Source organism: Bos taurus, chromosome 7, assembly GCF_002263795.3.
Source record: "Bos taurus isolate L1 Dominette 01449 registration number 42190680 breed Hereford chromosome 7, ARS-UCD2.0, whole genome shotgun sequence".
NCBI lineage: Eukaryota > Metazoa > Chordata > Mammalia > Artiodactyla > Bovidae > Bos > Bos taurus.
Window position 1 is genome coordinate 93,798,371 of NC_037334.1, and position 20,185 is coordinate 93,818,555.

At 35.9% G+C, this 20,185-nt stretch overlaps 1 protein-coding gene across 2 annotated transcripts in view; it reads right to left on the bottom strand.

The window, feature by feature from the left end:
* The window catches only part of MCTP1 (multiple C2 and transmembrane domain containing 1), a 1,071,916-nt gene that overhangs the window by 277,855 nt on the left and 773,876 nt on the right, over positions 1–20,185 (bottom strand). For both annotated transcript variants that reach the window (XM_059888261.1, XM_010807608.3), the window contains 6 exons: positions 15,262–15,356; positions 12,243–12,470; positions 10,762–11,027; positions 9,194–9,344; positions 4,087–4,277; positions 673–855 (listed from right to left, as the gene is read on the bottom strand). In XM_059888261.1, the coding sequence (XP_059744244.1) occupies positions 673–855; positions 4,087–4,277; positions 9,194–9,344; positions 10,762–11,027; positions 12,243–12,470; positions 15,262–15,356 (1,114 nt within the window). The remainder of the gene's footprint in view (positions 1–672; positions 856–4,086; positions 4,278–9,193; positions 9,345–10,761; positions 11,028–12,242; positions 12,471–15,261; positions 15,357–20,185) is intronic.

Sequence of the window (20,185 nt, forward strand, 5' to 3'; positions counted from 1 at the left end):
TACTCTAACTTCTTTTATCATATTATAAATTTGAATGAAATTAACCAGAAAAGCAGTTCAATTTTTTTTATTTTCCTGAATCTTATTTGTTTAGCTAAGTAAATATTTCAACATTTAAAAAATCATTACTTACTCCTATTTCCACTTTCCATTACTAGCCCAGTCACTAAGTCCAACACTAAAAATGCAAACCTATGGCAGAGTAAATGGAAACATTATGTCTCTTCCAGACTAGAGAGCATTTTATAATCATTTAAAAAATCTTTTTTATTAGAGAAAATCATTTATATCAAATTAACAGACATTTTTAGAGGAGCATAAAGCCATTGGGATATGATTTATTTTTTCACAGACAAATCAATCCATGAATAAAATTTGAGAATTTAAACAACTCAAATAATGATGCTCAAAACATTCCTGCTTGTATTAGAGCCTTATCAACTGAACAGGATCAATCGATAGAGAAATATCACATTATTAGGATCAAATAACTTCGAGAATGAAGAAATCCCTGTTGGTTAGAGTTAGTTTTGTAAAATGGTTCAATTCACAATATCACAACTGCACTTCAATAAATTTCTACTTGCTACTTCACACAATTCAGTAAGCTGCATAAAATTACATTATTTTCCATATCATAGTAGCTAAAAAGAAAATACATTTGATACTTACTGGTGTAATTCTGTTAATGGTGAAGTCAACATAACTAATGTTGTGAAGAGATTATTACAGTGGGTATGAATTTTAAAAATTTTATCATCTACATATGCATGAGGATTCAAAAGCTTCTGTACAGATGTGCAAACTGACCATAACATGTTCTCAGTGCAAATTAAAATTGTTGTGACATCAAGTCTGTTGGAAAGAAAAAGAAGAAAATCATGTTAAAATTGTTTTCTCTGCTGGGTATGCACACTATCATTTATATCTATTATATTAAACATATGTAAGAATAGAAATATTTGCTTAGATATCAGAGATTCAGAGATCAAAAATAGACAAAGCATCAAAGATAGATTTTGAGTTTCCAAGTGTTAGCTGACCCATAATACCATGCATTGGGCTTCCCCGATGGCTCAGCAGAAAGAAACTGTCTTCAATGCAGGAGACAGGAGATGCAAGTTCGATCCCTGGGTCAGGAAGATCCCCTGGAGGAGGAAATGGCAACCCACTCTAGTATTCTGGTTTGGAAAATCCCACAGACGGAGAAGTCTAACGAGCTACAGTCCAAAGGGTTGCAAAGAGTCGGACACGACTGAGCACGACACCATTCATTATCTTTAGAGATGATGACGTCCATAGCAGTGAAGTGTTGCAGAAGTGCTTTTTTTAAAAAAGGAAAAACAGTCTGTTTTGCATTATTAAGATCCTCTTCAAGAATCTCAAGAGCGTTTCTTTGAAATTAAATTCAGCAAAAGAAAAGTCAGGTTAAAAGAAAGTTCTCTATTATCCACATACATGGGATAGGTAAAAATTTGATAGCAGAACAATCTTCGCATCCAAGTACAAGGTATCAAAAGAAAGGTACAAGATTGAGCAATATGTTCTCCCAGCATGTGGGAGGTGAAAAAAAAAGGCACCAGAGGCACAAATGAAAAAGCTTAGTTTCAGAACTTTGCAATATTAAATAAATTTGTCACAAATATTTGCCACAAATTTAATACTTGTTCTCCTTACAAGTATATGCAAATATTAATTTATATTAATAGCAAACAATTAATATAAATTAAAATATTAATATCAAATAAATATTTTCCTTGCATATATATATATTCAAACCAGTCAATCCTAAAGGAAATCAACCTTGAATATTCATTGGAAGAACTGATACTGAAGCTTAATCTCTGATACTTTGGCCACTTGATGTGAAGAGCTGAATCACTAGGAAAAAACCCTGATGCTGGCAAAGATTGGGCAGGAGAAGGGGATGACAGAGGATGAGATGGTTGGATGGCATCACCAACTCAATGAACATGAGCTTGAGCAACCTCTGGGAGATGGTGATGGACAGGGAAGCCTGGCGTGCTGCAGTCCATGGGGTCGCAAAGAGTCGGACACGACTGAGTGACTGAGCTATATATAGAGAGCAGTTTTTGTTATATGACAGTTGGAAGCTAGAATTCTAAGAGCATCCAGAATCGTCCTTAGGAAGGTTTAATTGTAGTTTGCATCTACTCACTCTAATTGCTAATTAAAGAATTGCAAATCCAAGATATATATAGATATAGATATAAATATAGATATATATGCACACAGACACAAACACATGCCTGTGAAATCTGATTTCTACAAAATGGATATTTTAGAATTAATCATTCAAATAAAAATATGTAACTTATAAAACCTAGGAAAGATTAACTCTAGCTTTGCAAGACGTTTTTACGTACCCAGAAAATAGAAGCGAAAAGTCTCTATGGTACAGTTAATTAATTAAATATACTACCTATTTCATGAGCTAATAGTAAATCTGATTTCATAAGTATCTCATAATGACTTGCCACCTCACAGTCAAAAGTGATGTAAGCTACATAAGGAAAAGAATGAAAGTATCCTTTGCTTTCAAAAGGAATTTTCCATCTCTTCTTCAGAATTCAATGTTTTGTTTTTTTTTTAATGCTTGGTCAGTAGCATTATAATTCAAAACAGCTTGTTCAAAAATACCATATTTATGAAACACTGTAGCAAGACCTAAATGCCCTCACATGCAGCATGCTTGATCAGAAAATAATTCCTACTGAAAAAAATAATAAAGCCTCTGATGTCTTTAGGCTCTGCCTAGCATATCTGAGCCTGGTGGGCTGCAGTCCATGGGGTCGCGACTGAGCGACTTCCCTTTCACTTTTCACTTTCACGCATTGGAGAAGGAAATGGCAACCCACTCCAGTGTTCTTGCCTGGAGAATCCCAGGGACAGCGGAGCCTGGTGGGCTGCCGTCTATGGGGTCGCACAGAGTCGGACACGACTGAAGCGACTTAGCAGCAGCAGGACCATATCTGAAAAAAAAATTTTTATACCTAAAAGGCAGGTCTCAATTACATTAGTCAGAATGTTTATAAAAACAAAAGGCTTCACTTTGTATAGACCATTGTTGGCATGTACCCACATTTTTGTAATATTCATTGCCTAGACAACCCATAGAATTGGCCTGTTCAGTTCAGTTCAGTCGGTCGGTTGTGTCTGACTCTTTGCAACCCCATGGACTACAGCACAGCATGGACTACAGGCCTCTCTGTCCATCACCAACTCCTGGAGCTGGCTCAAACTCATGTCCATGAGTCAATGATGCCATCCAACCATCTCATCCTCTGTCGTCCCCTTCTCCTCCCGCCTTCAGTCTTTCCCAGCATCAGGGTCTTTTCCAATGAGTCAGTTCTTCGCATCAGGTGGCCCAAGTATTGGAGTTTCAGCTTCAGCATCAGTCCTTCCAATGAATATTCAGGACTGATCTCCTTTAGGATTGGTTTCCTTTAGGACTGATTTCCTTTAGAATTGGCCTATAATTTTCATGACTACTGCTCCTCATTTTCTGTGATTTCACATTTTGAACTATTTTTTAGTAATACATAATAAAAAGAAAAGGAAAATAGGAAAGAAGTAATTAGAATATATTAAGAGAAAAATGATTAGACAAAAGAGTTTCCTTAATGAAGATGAACTACAATATTTAAAGGCATTAAATTAAAAAAAAAACACCCGAAAGTAAAATTCCTTGGTTTCCTGGAATTTCAAAGTCAAATTACTTCATCACAGCACCGCAGCTTTACTCTCCATTTTAATTTTCTCTCTTTATCTTATTTATTAACTTTTGGATATCTATGTCCTAGATTGTAATACAACTTGACTCACTTTTTTGAAAAAAAAGTGGGTTTTACATACAATTTTAAGGAGAAAAAAGAACAAAGTTATTTTGATTCAAGTTCCACATTTGTACTTAAGTATCTCAGGAGAATTGAATATGATTTCCTTTCAGATGTTAGAAACATTAAATATACAAGGAGTTACATCATGAGATTCAGAAGCACATTCTACTTTATACACCTGACAAACATTTTCTTGAAAAGTAATGGTTTTCACAACTTCAATTACCTTATCTGTAGGGTTCTCTTATAACTGGGATGGGCCTGGGCATATCTGGAGGCCAGGAGACCCAAAGACTTCTCCAGCACTTCTGCTAGTATCTCCTGGGCTAATTTTGGGGGCAGGATGGTCCAGAGATCGTGATGAAGCGCCCAGAAGAAATAATGCCACATCTGGAGCGAGAAGGAGCATCTTTCCCCCTGGCAAAACCACCATACATTAAACAAGAGGATCGCATCTTACCAAATGTCAGTTTGCTTCCTATGAACTTAATTAGTTCAGGCTGAAAGGAAATAGCTGGAGAGTTTGACGCACTCGATGACCAAGAAAGATTTTTGACAAGATGTAAAACATTCTTATTGACAAAGGAACATATGTTTTATTTCAATTACAAGACCAGATATTCTAGTGCAAATCCAGACCACAAGCATTTAACCTAGGGTAGCCTTGATTTACCTACTTGTGGTCCGGAGTTTAAAATTTACTTTAAAATGATCATCTTTGTAGCTGCTAAACAAAGTCTTGCATAGTCTAAGATAGTGGGCTGATTCTTCTAAAATTAAAGAGTAATCATTCAAATCAAACATGTATATTCTTCTGGGCTTATTAACATCATTGAGATCATCTTAAAAATGGTTTAGATTTCACATTACAATGAAATGACAGGAGCAAACATAAACTTGCAGAGTGTGTACTTATCAACATGCATCTGAGTCACCAAAGATGATTATATTAGGCTACTTCATCATGAAGTACTCATGAAACTTCATGGAGTTTCAACAACACTACTAGAAACACATCCTAAAATCGTCTGATTTTGCAGGATTTCGTAAAGCCCAGGCAGATGGTATCATCATTTCTTAGTATTTTTTACAGTACTTTATACTTCCAAAGGGCCAGGTTCTCATTCCTTTCTACCTCTTGACAGACCTCTTTTCTGTGTCAAATTTTCCCTCATCACAGAGTGAGACCCAACAGCAGCCAAAGCTAAGGGGAAACAGGCAGAAATGAGAAGGTCACCTCAAGTGAATTACAACCAATAATTAGTTAACAGGCTCTCAGGGAGGTGTGCTAGGAGTTTGCTTGTTTTCTTCAGACCAGATTAAAAGATTACTTGAAATACATTATTTGAAGTTTGAAGAATGTGTTCTTCTAAAACTATCCTGATTACATTACTATTTCAAAAGTTAAATGATAAAAACTTATTTTATCTCTTAAGTAATCCTCTGACTTAAAATTTCTATTTCAAACACTCCTTATATTTCTCAAACAAAAATCATTTTAAACAATTCCAATGTTCTCCTTAATTCTCAGAAAACTAAGATCATGGCATCTGGTCCCATCACTTCATGGCAAATAGATGGGGAAACAGTGGAAACAATGGCTGACTTGATTTCTTGGGGCTCCAAAATCAATGCAGATGGTGACTACAGCCATGAAATTAAAAGACACTTGCTCCTTGGAAGAAAAGTTATGACCAACCTAGATAGCACATTAAAAAGCAGAGACATTACTTTACCAACAAAGATCCGTCTAGTCAAAGCTATGATTTTTCCTGTGGTCATGTATGGATATGAGGGTTGGACTATAAAGAAAGCTGAGCACAGAAGAATTGTTGCTTTTAAACTGTGGTATTGGAGAAGACTCTTGAGAGTCCCTTGGACTGCAAGGAGATTCAACCAGTCCATCCTAAAGGAAATCAGTCCTGAATATCATTGGAAGGACTGATGTTGAAGCTGAAACTCCAATACTTTGGCTACCTGATGTGAAGAACTGACTGACTGGAAAAGACCTTGATGCTGGGAAAGACTGAAGGCAGGAGGAGAAGGGGACGACAGAGGATGAGATGGTTGGGTGACCCAATGGACATGAGTTTGAGTAAACTCCAGGAGTTGGTGATGGACAGGGAGGCCCGGCATGCTGCAGTCCATGGGGTTGCAAAGAGTGAGACTGAGTGACTGAACTGAACTGAACTTATGTTCTCCTATACCTAAATTTGATAGTTTCTTATGTATATATTCTTTACATATTATTCTTCTGGTAACTTCTTTGATTACTAAAGTCTTTTGTAGTCACTATAATAATAATAATCTATAGTTATTATCTATTGATCTTCAAATGGAGTTTATGAGTAGAATTGTTCTTGTTGGGTGGAAAACTTGGATATCAAAGTGTTGAAGAGTCAAGTTCAAACTGGTGGGGACTTTGACCACTTCTGATTTTCTGACTAGATGTACATCAAAACTGTTTAAAAAAAATCAATGCAGAAGTTGCAAATCATGGTTTCTTATATTGTCTTTGTTGTGTGTTCTGTGATAAAGAATACTTTACAAAATTTCCTCAGCTAAGAAAGGAATTTTAATACTTTATTTTCTTTATTACTTTCTGTGTTGTATGTTAAGTAAAGCAAAACCAACCCAGCTGATATCATGGCTAGTCTGAATGATTTATACTTTCTCCATGTCGGTGAGTGGGTGCCCATGATAACATGGCCAGCATGATTTCTCATATTATTTCTCCTTAATAGCCACCTTTGAGCAATAAATGAGAAAATAAAAATAACTTTAGGCATACCTATTTCTTCCCCTAAAAGTGAAAGATACTTATTTTTAAGACTTTTAAAAATATAAACTTCATGTTCACTTAAAAATATTCCAAACTGGTCATCTATCTCACAATTTTCTTCAAAATGTGTATAGTTTCTATGTATGCAAGGGCTTTCATTAAGTTAAATGTGATTCATTTATTTTTCTGACCTGTTTCCCTATTTGTTGTCATTTCAAAAGTATTCTGCTAGTAAACATCTGTTATTTTTGTAGACCCGCTATAATACAAACAGATGTAAACTTTTATTTAGATTATATATCAGGAAACAAGCAGCTGGGCTTTATTATATAAGCCACTCAATATTATCTTTGAACAGACAATTCTTTATTCTCTGACTATTAGAAAACACAAGTTGCTAAAATTGAACAGATGTCAAGTATACTAAAAGCTTGATTTTAAACATGTAATTTGAACACCCACTGTGCCATCTGACCAGCACCTCATCAGAGAGATACTGAACTCTTTGGCTCTCTCAACCTGACAGTTCAGAAAATGGAAATGATCTATCTAGGGCTCACTTGTTATCACAATACATGAGCAAATACTGCTCCATATCTTATAAATTCTCTATTTCTTTACTACACTCTGCACATGGTGATAGAATCCCCTGAGATCTCTATCTCACCCTCCACCTCCAGTCGGGCAGATTTCATCGCCTCACCCCTTCAAACATTCCTACCAGTCCTGTTTCACAAATCAGCTGGAATAATGGGGCGAGACAGAGACAGGGGTGTAGTAAACAGGATAAAACCGTGTCGGGTACTCCAGTTATCAAAATTGCCTAAAATCTGTGTTGGTTTTAGAAGGTTCTTATTTCTGGTAAACAGAAAAGCAGTATCACTTTATTTTATTTATTTTTTTTCTGAGCATAAATAACCACCGCTAACTCTGCAATTAAATTGTAACTACTGACCATGTAAGTATATGGAAGCTACAGTACCATGTAATCACAGGCTAGCTATCTCGTTATTTCTGTCTTGGAAGCTAAAGCCTTGTCATAAGATCTAAGAGCTGAATGTTATGTGGTAATTTGTTGTGTTTTTTTTTTCTTCTTTTAAATACTTGGTAACTTCAATAACAGGTTCTCAATGCATCTACTTATTATTTATACCATAGGACTCTTCCAGCTCCCAATTTGCATGAAAGGAAACATAATATCCCTGTGTTGGACGGATAGTGAGGGGATACCTGTTCTTCAATGGAAACATCATATAAAATTGCTCATCAGCGCACTGACAGGTTGAAATAGTTTGAAACATGAGATGGATTCATTTTCAACCTCTCTGTTTACCTCAAGGCAAATAAGGGAGCTGGGACGTGGCCAGGAGAGGGGAGACCAATACTTTTATTCTTATCTCAGGCTACCAGCTGCACCATACCACTTTCTCGTTTTCATTCTGCTCACTGCTGTTTGAAGCGCGTCAGGTTTGGAACACCCTATACAGATGCTTTTGCAGAGAGAAAAGGTATCTGGGAAGGGCCTCTAAAGGAGAGATGAAATGGTCTTAGAAAACATGGAAAGCCCTTTTAAAAAGCTTCTAAGCTGCTCGTCTCTGTTGTGACAACATTTATTATGATAATAACCCAGGCATAAATGGAGCCATGGTGTCAGCAAGGCGACAGGAGTGAGTTCACTGAATAAAACTCCACTCTGTTTTTCTCAATACTCTACAGTTAGCAGGACAATCAAGAAACAAAATCACAAGCTTCAATCTGGAGGAAGGCATTCGTTGGAAAAACTACGGAAGGTGGGCTTGACTGATGACATTTTGAAAATGTTGATTATCTTGATTAAGATATTATAAATGTTTCACCCTGCTCTGAAATCCGCTTCAAGGGATTTCAAATACTGTGGTTTATGTGTAATCAATGGGATTCAGAGGAAGGGGAACTAATGAAGCCTGATGATGAATAATTTTAATTGATCCAGGTTTTGGTGGCACTAGGAATCATTAGGCTTTAATTCAGTAGAAATCTGGGATTTCAAAACATGGGTTAAATGAAAATAGGTAAGCTATAAATGATCAGATTGGTCTTAAAGCACACTCATAAGAACACACAATAAGATGGGAAAACAAGTATAAAAAGAATAAAGCTGTTTAACAAAAAATCTTTATCACACACAGATGCAAATATATAACAAGAAAAAAGTGCAAGGATACCTCTTACTGGTCCCTTTGAAAACAATACAAGGTTGTAGTATTATATTGTGGCATTGTTTTCTCCTTGAATTTTACTCGTATCCCATTACATTCCAACTACTATATAGCACAGAAACACTGCAGCTCAAATTAAGTGATTTTTACTTTTAAGCAGAAGGAGCGTTCTAATTATTTCAGGTTTTTAAGAACAGTGTTTTTCCAAGTATAAATTCAATATTTAAAAAATATTATCCTCACAGCCTTCGTGTGTTAGTAATGCCAAGCTCATGTTTCTAATTAGCCAGAAAGCAGGTAGGCAGTAAAACATATTTGTGTAAAAAGGAGGGATAGTAAACGTAACTTCACACCTCATAAAAAGCTTTGTAGTCATCCCAATGGTGGCTCTCAGCGTCCTGTAAAATGCTTGTAGCACAAACTCTGACGCAGTAGTCCGTAACCTGAAACTGCAGACTGTTGATGAATTCCTGGTATCGTTGGATAGGCACCAGGAATATGGGTCTGTGCAGAGGGAATGATCAAAGAGACAGAGATTTAAGGCCTGTGCAGTAGGAGGTAACAATCTCCAGTACTACAAATGGTTTTGATTATTAGATATCAATCATTCATTTCCTCCCAATGCTGAAGTCTGCATCCACAGTCACTTTCCAAAAAGAAAAAAAAGAAAAAAAGCTGGTCTTTGTTTTGCAAGTCCTTTGAAAACGTACATCTGCTGTTCCGCAAATATGCGCTTCAACTTGAGACAAACTGCATTGTCAATACATCATTCAAAAATCAAAGTATTCTTTGTAAGCCTATTATTAGAGATCAGTGCATTATTTAGGCATTAGGTTATCGTTATTACAGAGAACAACATGCATTTGTCAGAACCAACTTTTATAAAGCTATCACACGTCCCACAAACAGTCTTTTTATTTTAAAAACTGTAATTTTGTAGCTGTCAATTATCTCATAAACTGTTTTACAATATTCTACAGAAATAAAGGGATTGCTGGCACGTTTTGTTTATAAATTCGGGTATGAATCACAACATCTGACTACTTAAGGGAATTAAAGAAATATCATAGTTATATCCTACATCAAGCCAAATTTACTTTTATCTCTAGCTATTTTTAGTACACTCTCTTATGCTTCCTCTCGTTACTAAAAAGGGACTGCAAAGGCTGAATAAGGAATACAGACTAGATTCCTGGGCTCACACTGGAGTGTCCAGCCTACACGTTCCCTTTGCAAAGGGCCATGCCGTCTTCTAGAGAGTACAAGAGAAGCCAGATAGACGACGTGATTATACATCTAGTCATTTCTGTTCTCTAGCCAGAAACCATTTGGTCTTTTTGGACCACAAATACATGAGAATTGAGACTGCCAATGCTTCCTTTTCACACATGAAGAATAGCGTCTATGAAACGGGCATTCTAAGATATGTTTACATTGGTCACAAGAATAGTCAGAAATGCATCTCTTCTCTAGGCCAGCTCCTAATGTCTAGTTGGTCTAGGAACCAAAGAGAAGGGCATTTTCCACAAATATTGTTTTGTGTGACAGGGGAGAAGTTTATTTTTCCTTTCCAGTGTAATCTGTACAACGGGCCTTGTGGAATGGAAAGGCTTTGCTTGGTCACATCAGAACAGCATGCTGAGAATAGTTCCTCCAGACTAGAGCGTCTGGGAAATGCAAAGGTCATCCCAGTGGGCCTTCAGAGGGAATACCTATCTTTCTTGCTATCTGTGTATCTGGTTTAATACAACCCATGCTCTACCTTTTTGACATTTCCTAGGCAAGATAAATGAAAATAATTCCCCATGTTTATTATTATTTTCTCCTTCTCAAATACCATTTTCAAGATTCCACTTCTGTGATACCCAAAGATAGATGATACTGCAAGCATGGCCATCAACTTAGTGTAAATGACACTCACTTCTTAGCATTTTCTTTCATCACATGATCATACTGCATAAAACGCTGGAAGACATACACAGCCGTGGAGAGCAGGGCGTGCAGGTTTTTCAGGGGTGCTTTGGAGGGAAACTCCTTGCTTCCCTCCTGCAGTCTGGCCAGGACAGCTGTTGCCACTTTACAACAGGCCTCCACAAAGTTTGCTCTAATTTCCTGAAAAGAATCATCTCTGCATGCCAGAGCCAGTGGAAGCATTATGTCAAGTTTTTCCATGATGTCAGAACAAAACTAGGGAGAAATAAATGTAGCACTGAGTTATTTGTATTCTGACAGTGCCATGTAATTTATGTACAGGGAGACTAAATTCCAAAATAATGAGTTTGGCATCAAACATAAATATAATGACACAACTTTATAATAATCGATGTCTCAGTAGTAGAAAGTTAAATGTTTTATGTCAAATAAAGAAATACAAAAATGATACTTCTCTATATATAAACTTCAAACCTTATGCTTGCCAGAGAGACATTATGAAAAACTCATGAAATAGCTTTCCATGACAATACTTTTATTTGTAGTTAATTGAATTCAGAAAGTATGTATCCATGATTACATTATTTTTGACTCACTCCCGGGTTTTTTTTTTTTGTTTTTGCTAAACTGTCATAAAAGTGTTTTTTTTAAATTAATCACCACATATAAATGAAGCTGTATCAGTTTAACTTAAATAATCTAAGAGCATCAGAAACAATCTCATGTAGCATTTTCTTATTGATAGAGTCAGCAACTTTTAGGAGTGATGCACTTAGCATTTCACTAGTTATTATGAATTTACTCCTTCTTAACAGCAAAGGAGGTGTGATGGATGGATGCATGAAAAGGCTCACTTGCCTCTTCTCCAGAGAGGTCAACAGTGTTTCTGGGTAATGTACTGGAGCTTCAGGTGGCAGTGGAGGATTAAGGTCACTTTTGAAAACTCTCAAAAACACTTCAATGATGGGTTGCTGACCCCACTGTAGACTGAATATGGAGTAACTCTATTTCTCCATTTCCATAACTACTTCCTATTTTCTCAGTATGTTCTGTGACTCTCAAAACAAAGATGTAAGACCGATGCAAATGGAATGTTTACTAAGATGTGAATCAAGATTTAAAGGTTGCCCAAACCAAAAGACAACAACTCCTTCAACCTCCTAAATTTCTCCTGCGGGGGGCAGTCACTCAAAGGTATCACACAAACAGGCTGTTCCCCAGGTCCCCAGGAAGTCACAGAGGCCCTCTCTTTAGCTGCTTCAGATTCATGGAGCAAAAAGTTGGCACCAGGTTTGAGTCCTTTTTTGTTAGCACAGTGGTCCATGGATACCAGGAAAACATGGTGCTGGGTCAAGGGCCAAGGGTTTCCCAAGAGATCCCATCATTTTTCTGTTGGTTCCCTTTGCAATGGTTTATGAAGGAAAATCTCATACGCCAATCTAATTTGAAAGGATTTCATTTAACACTTGCCTCTGCAATTTTCTTTGGTTGGTCTGCTTCAGGAACCACATAGCTATCTTGCCAAACTGGCAGGACATTTACAAGGTCCAAAGCATAGCTCACAGTTGAAAACCTTTCATTCTGTTCCTGTTGGAGAATTTTTGCAGAAAAATCTTCAATGGCTGTTGTTATACTATGTGCCATGGGAAGAGATACTTTTTTAAATGCACTTCTCCAGCCAAAATCTAATAAAGTAGCCTGAAATATAAATTTATATTCAGTTATATTAATCTTAACAACAAGTGTTTCTAGTGTTATAAAAGCATTACTTTCATTCAGCATGTTGAATATAGGTATTCTTTGATAAACTGTAAAAGCCATTCTTATAACCTGAAAATATTACCCAGTGAATAAAGCAATATACAAAACATGTGCATTCTTTATACACAGTAATATACTGACATTTCAATTTAATTCATCAGTGGATTTAATCAAAAACTTTTTTTTCAAAATTTAATCTCTTAAATATAGTTCAATAAAACCATCTTTATGAGAGCTGAAAGTTCTACTTACTATTTATCACGTAAAGCAACCTTTAAATTCAATATATTTAATAAAGTCTAAATTAGATTTTTATAGTCTTTTTTATAGTTTATTGTTAACAAGTATTGCGACGTAAGACAGCATTTAATATTCAATCTTTTATTTCTTTTTCACTGTCAGAAATCCAGACAAGCCAAAAAAATAGCAATAAGAAATAAATTTCTTGGAGAAAATATACCGCTGCATGTTTCTAGATTTTTATTGCTGTAGAGTTTTATTTTGTTTCTCCACCCATAAAGTGGTAAGCATCACTACTTTTGTTCCAGAAAATGAGGAATTAAAATAATTTGCATTGCTCTGTATGTGGACAGCAGGAAGGCTGGCGTGGAGGCCGGTGTTATTTTTGGGTTTTTTTTGGTCTTTGGCTCATGTGGCAATATATTTACAAATGGATATATCCCTCAAGCCCTCTAATATACTCTAAAGTGTAAATACATTATGGATAGTAGGCTGAATCTATGCTTAGTACTAAACTTTTCCTTCTTTAGTGTGATCTTGCTGATAGCAATAATTTACCTACCCCCAACTTCAGAAGACTCTAGGCTTGATATTTCTAACTGAATTATTTATTTTTCTGGATTTCAAGTTTTTTGTTGGAAAAATAAAAGAGCTGAATTGAGTGATTTCTATAGTTCCTTTCAGTCTAAAATTACTGAGATTATGATCATTAGCTTAATTTTCTTGTATACAAAATTCTCACTAAGCATTAATCTAATGCTTTTTGTATATGCAGAACAAATAAAGGTGATTTATCTTCTAGAGCTAAAATTCTATGATTCCCTAACTCCCTAATCAGAAAAAGTGGCTCTCCTCATTAAGCCTATAATTAAGATGTAATTCTCATATCCTTTCTAAAGTCTATTTGGACCTTTAGCGTCATATGGCCTGCTTAAAGATATACCTCTCATCTTTTTATTACATAAAATGAATCAACCATTTAATCTACTCAGCTCATATAGTTTCTTTTCTCCTAAGTGAAACTTTGCAAGTGCCATGTGTGTAGTCCTATGCCATATAGGTATTTTCTTGAGACACGTTTATGATAGAAATATGAAAAGGAACCTACCTTCATAAAAATTAACCACGACAATAAAACTCTGCTTTTTTGTTCCCCCACCAGGTAATGTCTATTCATTAAAATCATTTATTCATGCACTCAAGGAAATATGTTATGGGGAAAATTGCCATTAATTATCATGGTCACAGTGACTTTGTGGGTGGTGTGTGTGCCATAATGATTACCTTCGTCCACAGTCATTTATATGTGATTTTAATACCTTTGAAGGTATCTGTTCAAAATATGGAAAAGCAAGAACATTAATAGCTGCTCTTAAAAAAAAAAAAAAAACTGAAAACTTTTACTACTCAAATCTCCTCCTAGAAGTCTATTTATTTACATAAGACATCATCGGCTTACTCCTACTCTTCCCATCTGATGTTTGAAATCATAGACGTTCCAGTTAGAATGCAGAACATTTATTAGTTGATCCAAGAAAGAAGAGGAAATAATATGGTTTTCTGTTCTGTGTGCCAAGGAGCTCCCCATTGAATCCCTTTCTTCTACTACCTAATGCTAATTTCTTAATATCTACTCTGATTTTATATTAAAACACGATGTATAGGGACTTCCCTGGTGGTCCAGTGGCTAAGACTCCATGCTCCCAATGCAAGGAGCCCAGGTTCGACCCCTGGTAAGGGAACTAGATGCCACATGATGCAACTTAAAGTTTGCACGTCACCACTAGAAGATTCTACATGCTGCCACTAAAGATCCCACAATGTCACAAGGAGTGAAAGAGGCCGACTTGCCCTGTGGACCAGAAACCAGAGAGAGGACTGTACGTGGGGAGAAGCATGGAGGAGGAGAAGGAGCCATAGCTACTCTTGGACATGTTCCCCAACACAGAGAGAGCGGAAGAAATCCCCTGATTTTCTCCAACATCTACCTTCCAGTCTCCCCTCAGTGCTTTTCATTGGCCAAACCTTCCCAGGTCCAGAAAGCAAGAACACCCGGAGGATGTTTTTCTCTAAAATACAGAACGGAATAGAGGAAGAGTGGTGATGGATCTGAGAAAAAACAGGGACCCGTGGAGCACACTAAAATAAGAGGCCAGTTCAAACTATTCTCTCCTTGTTCCTTCCCTTTTTAATTACCACTTTGTCACTTTTCAACAACTGTCTACAGTCCAAATTCTCAAGGGGTAGTCCCTGAGCTGGGATGAGAACAAAGATCTCTTCACCACCAGTTCCCTACTGCTTCCATGGAACATACCGTGCAACAGAGCAGTATTCCCACTAAATTCAATTTTCATCAAAATTTGTAAGCCAATTTTTTTTAGTGGCAAAGGGTAAAAATCAAGATGTTCTGATTCATAATGGAGTCACAGGAAAACGAGAATGTTACTGCATATGCATAAGAAACCACCACTCATTTTTCTTCACTTACCTCTGTTACTGGTAGCAGTTGCTCTGAAGTAATACTGGTCTCATTTGTTCTAGGCTTCTCTATTACAACTTCTCTATTGGATGTCTCCAAAATTCCTGTGCAATAAAAAGGAAACAAACACACAAACGTACGTTAAGAAAAACAAACCATTGTGATCAGTAGGTTAAAGTTACTAATTACATAGAAAAGCTCTATCCACAGTACACACACACACACACACACACACATCAAGATACAAAGAACACAGTCCAAAACATGTAGTATGATATCTCCATTATGATAATGACAGAATCAAAATACAGAGTCCTCTTCTATACATACAATTTGATGGAATTTATATGCTATTTATATTCATATTTGATGTACATGCAGGTATATATAATCTGTAAAAATCACATCCTTTTATAATTAATTCATTTTCATGTTAATAATGTAGGATAAATTGAGTACAAACTAAATATTAATTTCCTTGTTCATTTAAAATGTTAAATTCCAAAGTACTGCTTTAAAAGCTGGTGGTCTTCCTTAACACATTAATATTTCCTATTTGGAAGCAAGAGAACAAAAACATGTGGATAAACACCAAAATATCAAGAAAAGTTATACTCTTAATGAATTTATCAATAATTTATTGGAAAAACACAAACACTGAGATGGATAAGAAATGATCTCTAGCTTCTAAAATGGAAACTAAAAAAAATGGAAATACTTCCTCAGCTTTCATTTTTTAGAATTACAAAATTCTTTCCATGGGAAAAAAAAATATACCAAAATGTAATGAATAAATATGCCCAAAAGAAGTATTTCCATTTTCTATTATGGTTCTAGCAATTATAGTTTAATTTGATATGAAATGACTTAGCAATTTTCTTTTGGTTTCACTTAGACTTGATATATGATGATGAATGGTACACGATGATTAATTATTCTTTTATTTTAATCATCTTAAGAGGCACTTTCTCCTTATGTCCAGGGCAAACAAATTTCCAAATATTAGTGGTTCTTATCAGTAGGGCTCCTCCTGAAAAGCACAGTCATGAAGAAAATATGTGGGGTTTTTTGTTTGGTTTTTCTAAATATGGTTCTATAAGCTTAATTATGAATGATTCCTAAGTAATACAATTCACAGAAACATTCTCTTAAGAGGTAAATATTCCATCTGGTAGTTGGTAACATCCTTTTGAGAAATTTTGTCAGTTTATTCTGAGGAAAAGTTTCTCTCAAGTCTAGTGTTTCTAAATCATTTTGGATTTGTGAACACTTCTGAGAACTTTATTAAAGTGACAGAACACTTGATCCAAAATGCACAATATGACTGTGTGCGTGTACACAAACTCACACATGCTATTGGAGATTCCCAAGCCCTCTTGTAAAACACATTCATGGTCCTTAAGGAGCCATGGACTGCACTTGAGGAATTCTGCTTCATTTCTCAACACACATCACAACATAGATGAGGTTTTACATCAGTGTTATACCATTTAACCTAAAATGCTTTCTGTGGCTTACGTTTTATTACATTTTTGCAGAAGATAGTGTCATTAATAAGGGTCAATTTCAATGCTGAAATAAAATCCAGATTAAGCAGATTTTTAAAAAAAGAAAAATGAAACTATAAGGTTATTAAAGAAAATATGGAATTTTTTCCCAAAAGATACAAGGTAGAGGTTTTTCAGAAGGACAGAGAAGATGTAAAACAATTCTGTGTAACAAAAATACTGTTAGTTGAAATAGATATGACAAACTGGCTCAGAATTATCTCTCAATGCACATACTTTTTAAAAAAAATTAATAGACTTTAGCTTTTTGAGCAGTTTTAGTTTTCTAGAAAATTGAGCAGAAAGTGCAAGGTTCCCATATACTTCCTCTACTCTGCCTTCATTTTCCCCTACTTAACATCTTAATTTGGGGTGGGATATTTGTTACAACTGATTAACCAATCAGTTCAGTTCAGTTCAGTCGCTCAGTCGTGTCCGACTCCTCATGACCCTATGAACCACAGCATGCCAGGCCTCCCTGTCCACCACCAACTCCCGGAGTCCACCCAAACCCATGTCCATCGGGTCGGTGATGCCATCCAGCCATATCGCCCTCCGTCGACCCCTTCTCCTCCTACGCTCAATCTTTCCCAGCATCAGGGTATTTTCAAATGAGTCAACTCTTCACATCAAGTGGCCAAAATATTGGAGTTTCAGCTTCAACATCAGTCCTTCCAATGAACACCCAGGACTGATCTCCTTTAGGATGGACTGGTTGGATCTCCTTGCAGTCCAAGGGACCCTCAAGAGTCTTCTCCAACACCCCAGTTCAAAAGCATCAATTCTTTGGTGCTCAGCTTTCATTATAGTCCAACTCTCACATCCATACATGACCACTGGAAAAACCATAGCCTTGACTAGATGGATCTTTGTTGGCAAAGTAATGTCTCTGCTTTTTAATATGCTGTCTCGGCTTGTCATAACTTTCCTCCCAAGGAGTAAGCGTCTTTTAATTTCATGGCTGCAGTCACCATCTGCAGAAATCTTGGAGCCCAGAAAAATAAAGTCAGCCACTATTTCCCCATCTATTTGCCATGAAGTGATGGGACCAGATGCCATGACCTTAGTTTTCTGAATGTTGAGCTTTAAGCCAACTTTTTCACTCTCCTCTTTCACTTTCATCAAGAGGCTTTTTAGTTCCTCTTCACTTTCTGCCATAAGGGTGGTGTCATCTGCATATCTGAGGTTATTGATATTTCTCCCTGCAATCTTGATTCCAGCTTGTGCTTCCTCCAGCCCAGCGTTTCTCACGATGTACTCTGCATATAAGTTAAATAAGCAGGGTGACAATATACAGCCTTGCCATACTCCTTTTCCTGTTTGGAACCAGTCTGTTGTTCCATGTCCAGTTCTAACTGTTGTTTCCTGACGTGCATATAGGTTTCTCGAGAGGCAGGTCAGGTGGTCTGGTATTCCCATCTCTTTCAGAATTTTCCACAGTTTATTGTGATCCACACAGTCAAAGGCTTTAGCATAGTCAATAAAGCAGAAATAGATGTTTTTCTGGAACTCTCTGGCTTTTTCGATGAACCAATACTGATAGATTATTATTAGCTAAATAATTTTTTAAGTTTGCCCATAATTTACATTAGGGATCATTTTTTTTGTGTTGTGCAGGTCTATGGTTTTGCCAAATGCACAATGTCATGCATCCACCATTAGTATCACACATATTAATTCCACTGCTCTGAAAATCACCTGTGCTCCACCTACAATACCTCTCCTCTCCTCTCTGTATTCTCCCTAGCAACCACTGATCTTTTACTGTCTCTATACTTTTGCTTACCAGGTTGTCTTATAGTTGGAATCGTATAGTATGTAGGCTTTTCAAATTAGGTCCTTTCACTTAGCAACATACATTTAGGTTGCATTTAAGTTCTCCATGTTTCTGTGTGGCTTGATACCTCTTTAAAAAAAAAATCACTGAATAATATTCCAATGTATTGACATACCATAGTTTATCCATTATACTGAAGGACAACTTAGCTGCTTCCAATTTTTGGTAATTAAGAATAAAACTGTTATAAACATTTATGTGCTGGGTTTTGTGTGGACATAAGTTTTCAACTCATTTGCATAAATACTTAGGGGTGTGATTATTAGATCGTGTACAAAGAGCTGAACACGACTGAGTGACTTCACTTTCAAGACAATGTTTAGCTTTATAAGATACATCAATACCATCCAGAATATACTATTTTACATTCCTATTAGCAATGAATGAGAGTTCCTGTTGCTTCACATCCTTGCTAGAATTTGGTGGTGTTAGTGTTCTGGGTTTTGTCCACTCTAGTAGGAGCATAATGGTATCTCATTGTTTCAATTTGCATTTCTCTGATGACATATGATGCTGAGCATCTTTTCATATGCTTATTTGCCATCTGTGTATCTTCTTTGGTGAGCTCCCCAGATCTTTTGCTCATTTTTAAACTGAGTTTTTTGTTGTCCTGTTGAATTTTAAGAGTTCTTTGTATATTTTGGATACATGACCTTTATCAGATGTGTATTTTGCAAATATTTTTCTCAGTTTATGTCTTGTCTTTTCATCCTATCTATGATCAGTGCTTTTTACTTGGCAATTCCACTTTAGAAAATTACTGTCCAGATATACATGAGGACACACAAGACATAGGTCAAAGAAATTTGCCACATCACTGTTTGTGGAAGCAAAATTAAGAGGAAAAAAACAAGGTGGAGGTGATTGTGGTACATACAGCAATAGAAAACCATTCAGCTGTTTTTCTGAATATGAGGTGTTTCTACATAATTGTTAATAAAAAAGGATCTCTGTAGAGTATGACAAGATTTGTGTGATTTTGCAAGTGAATTGGAAAAAGTCTTCATTTTAACCATATATTATTTAACTTGCTTAAAACTTTTACTGTATGCCTGGACTATTATTCAAAAAATATTTTTTAAAAAAGAAAAAATGATAAAGATCAAGTTGTCAATGACATGAAGAGGTAACACTTGGATTCTTAATGCTACTTTACTTTTCTACAGATAGATCATAAAAACAACTGATGTAAAAGATATTTACCCTGGAAAAATAACATTAATTCAAAGTACAAGTTTTGCAGATCTACTCTTGGAAATAACTATTTGTCATTGTATAGCTATAGTTTAAAACATGAAAAAGTTTAATTAGCTTGTATTTATCATTTCATTTCCAAATACATTATGTTTATTCACTCAAAGTAATGGGCTTTGATGTTTATAAAAACCATCTGCCTATTTTCAAAATGAATTAAAAAATAAGATAAGCTTCCCAAGACTTCTTTTGCTGGTGAGCAATTCTATAGTAAGATAGAAAAAGAATTATTGAGCAAATATGATAACCTATATAGCATAATCTTCTCCCCTTCCAATTAAAAAGATTTTTAAAA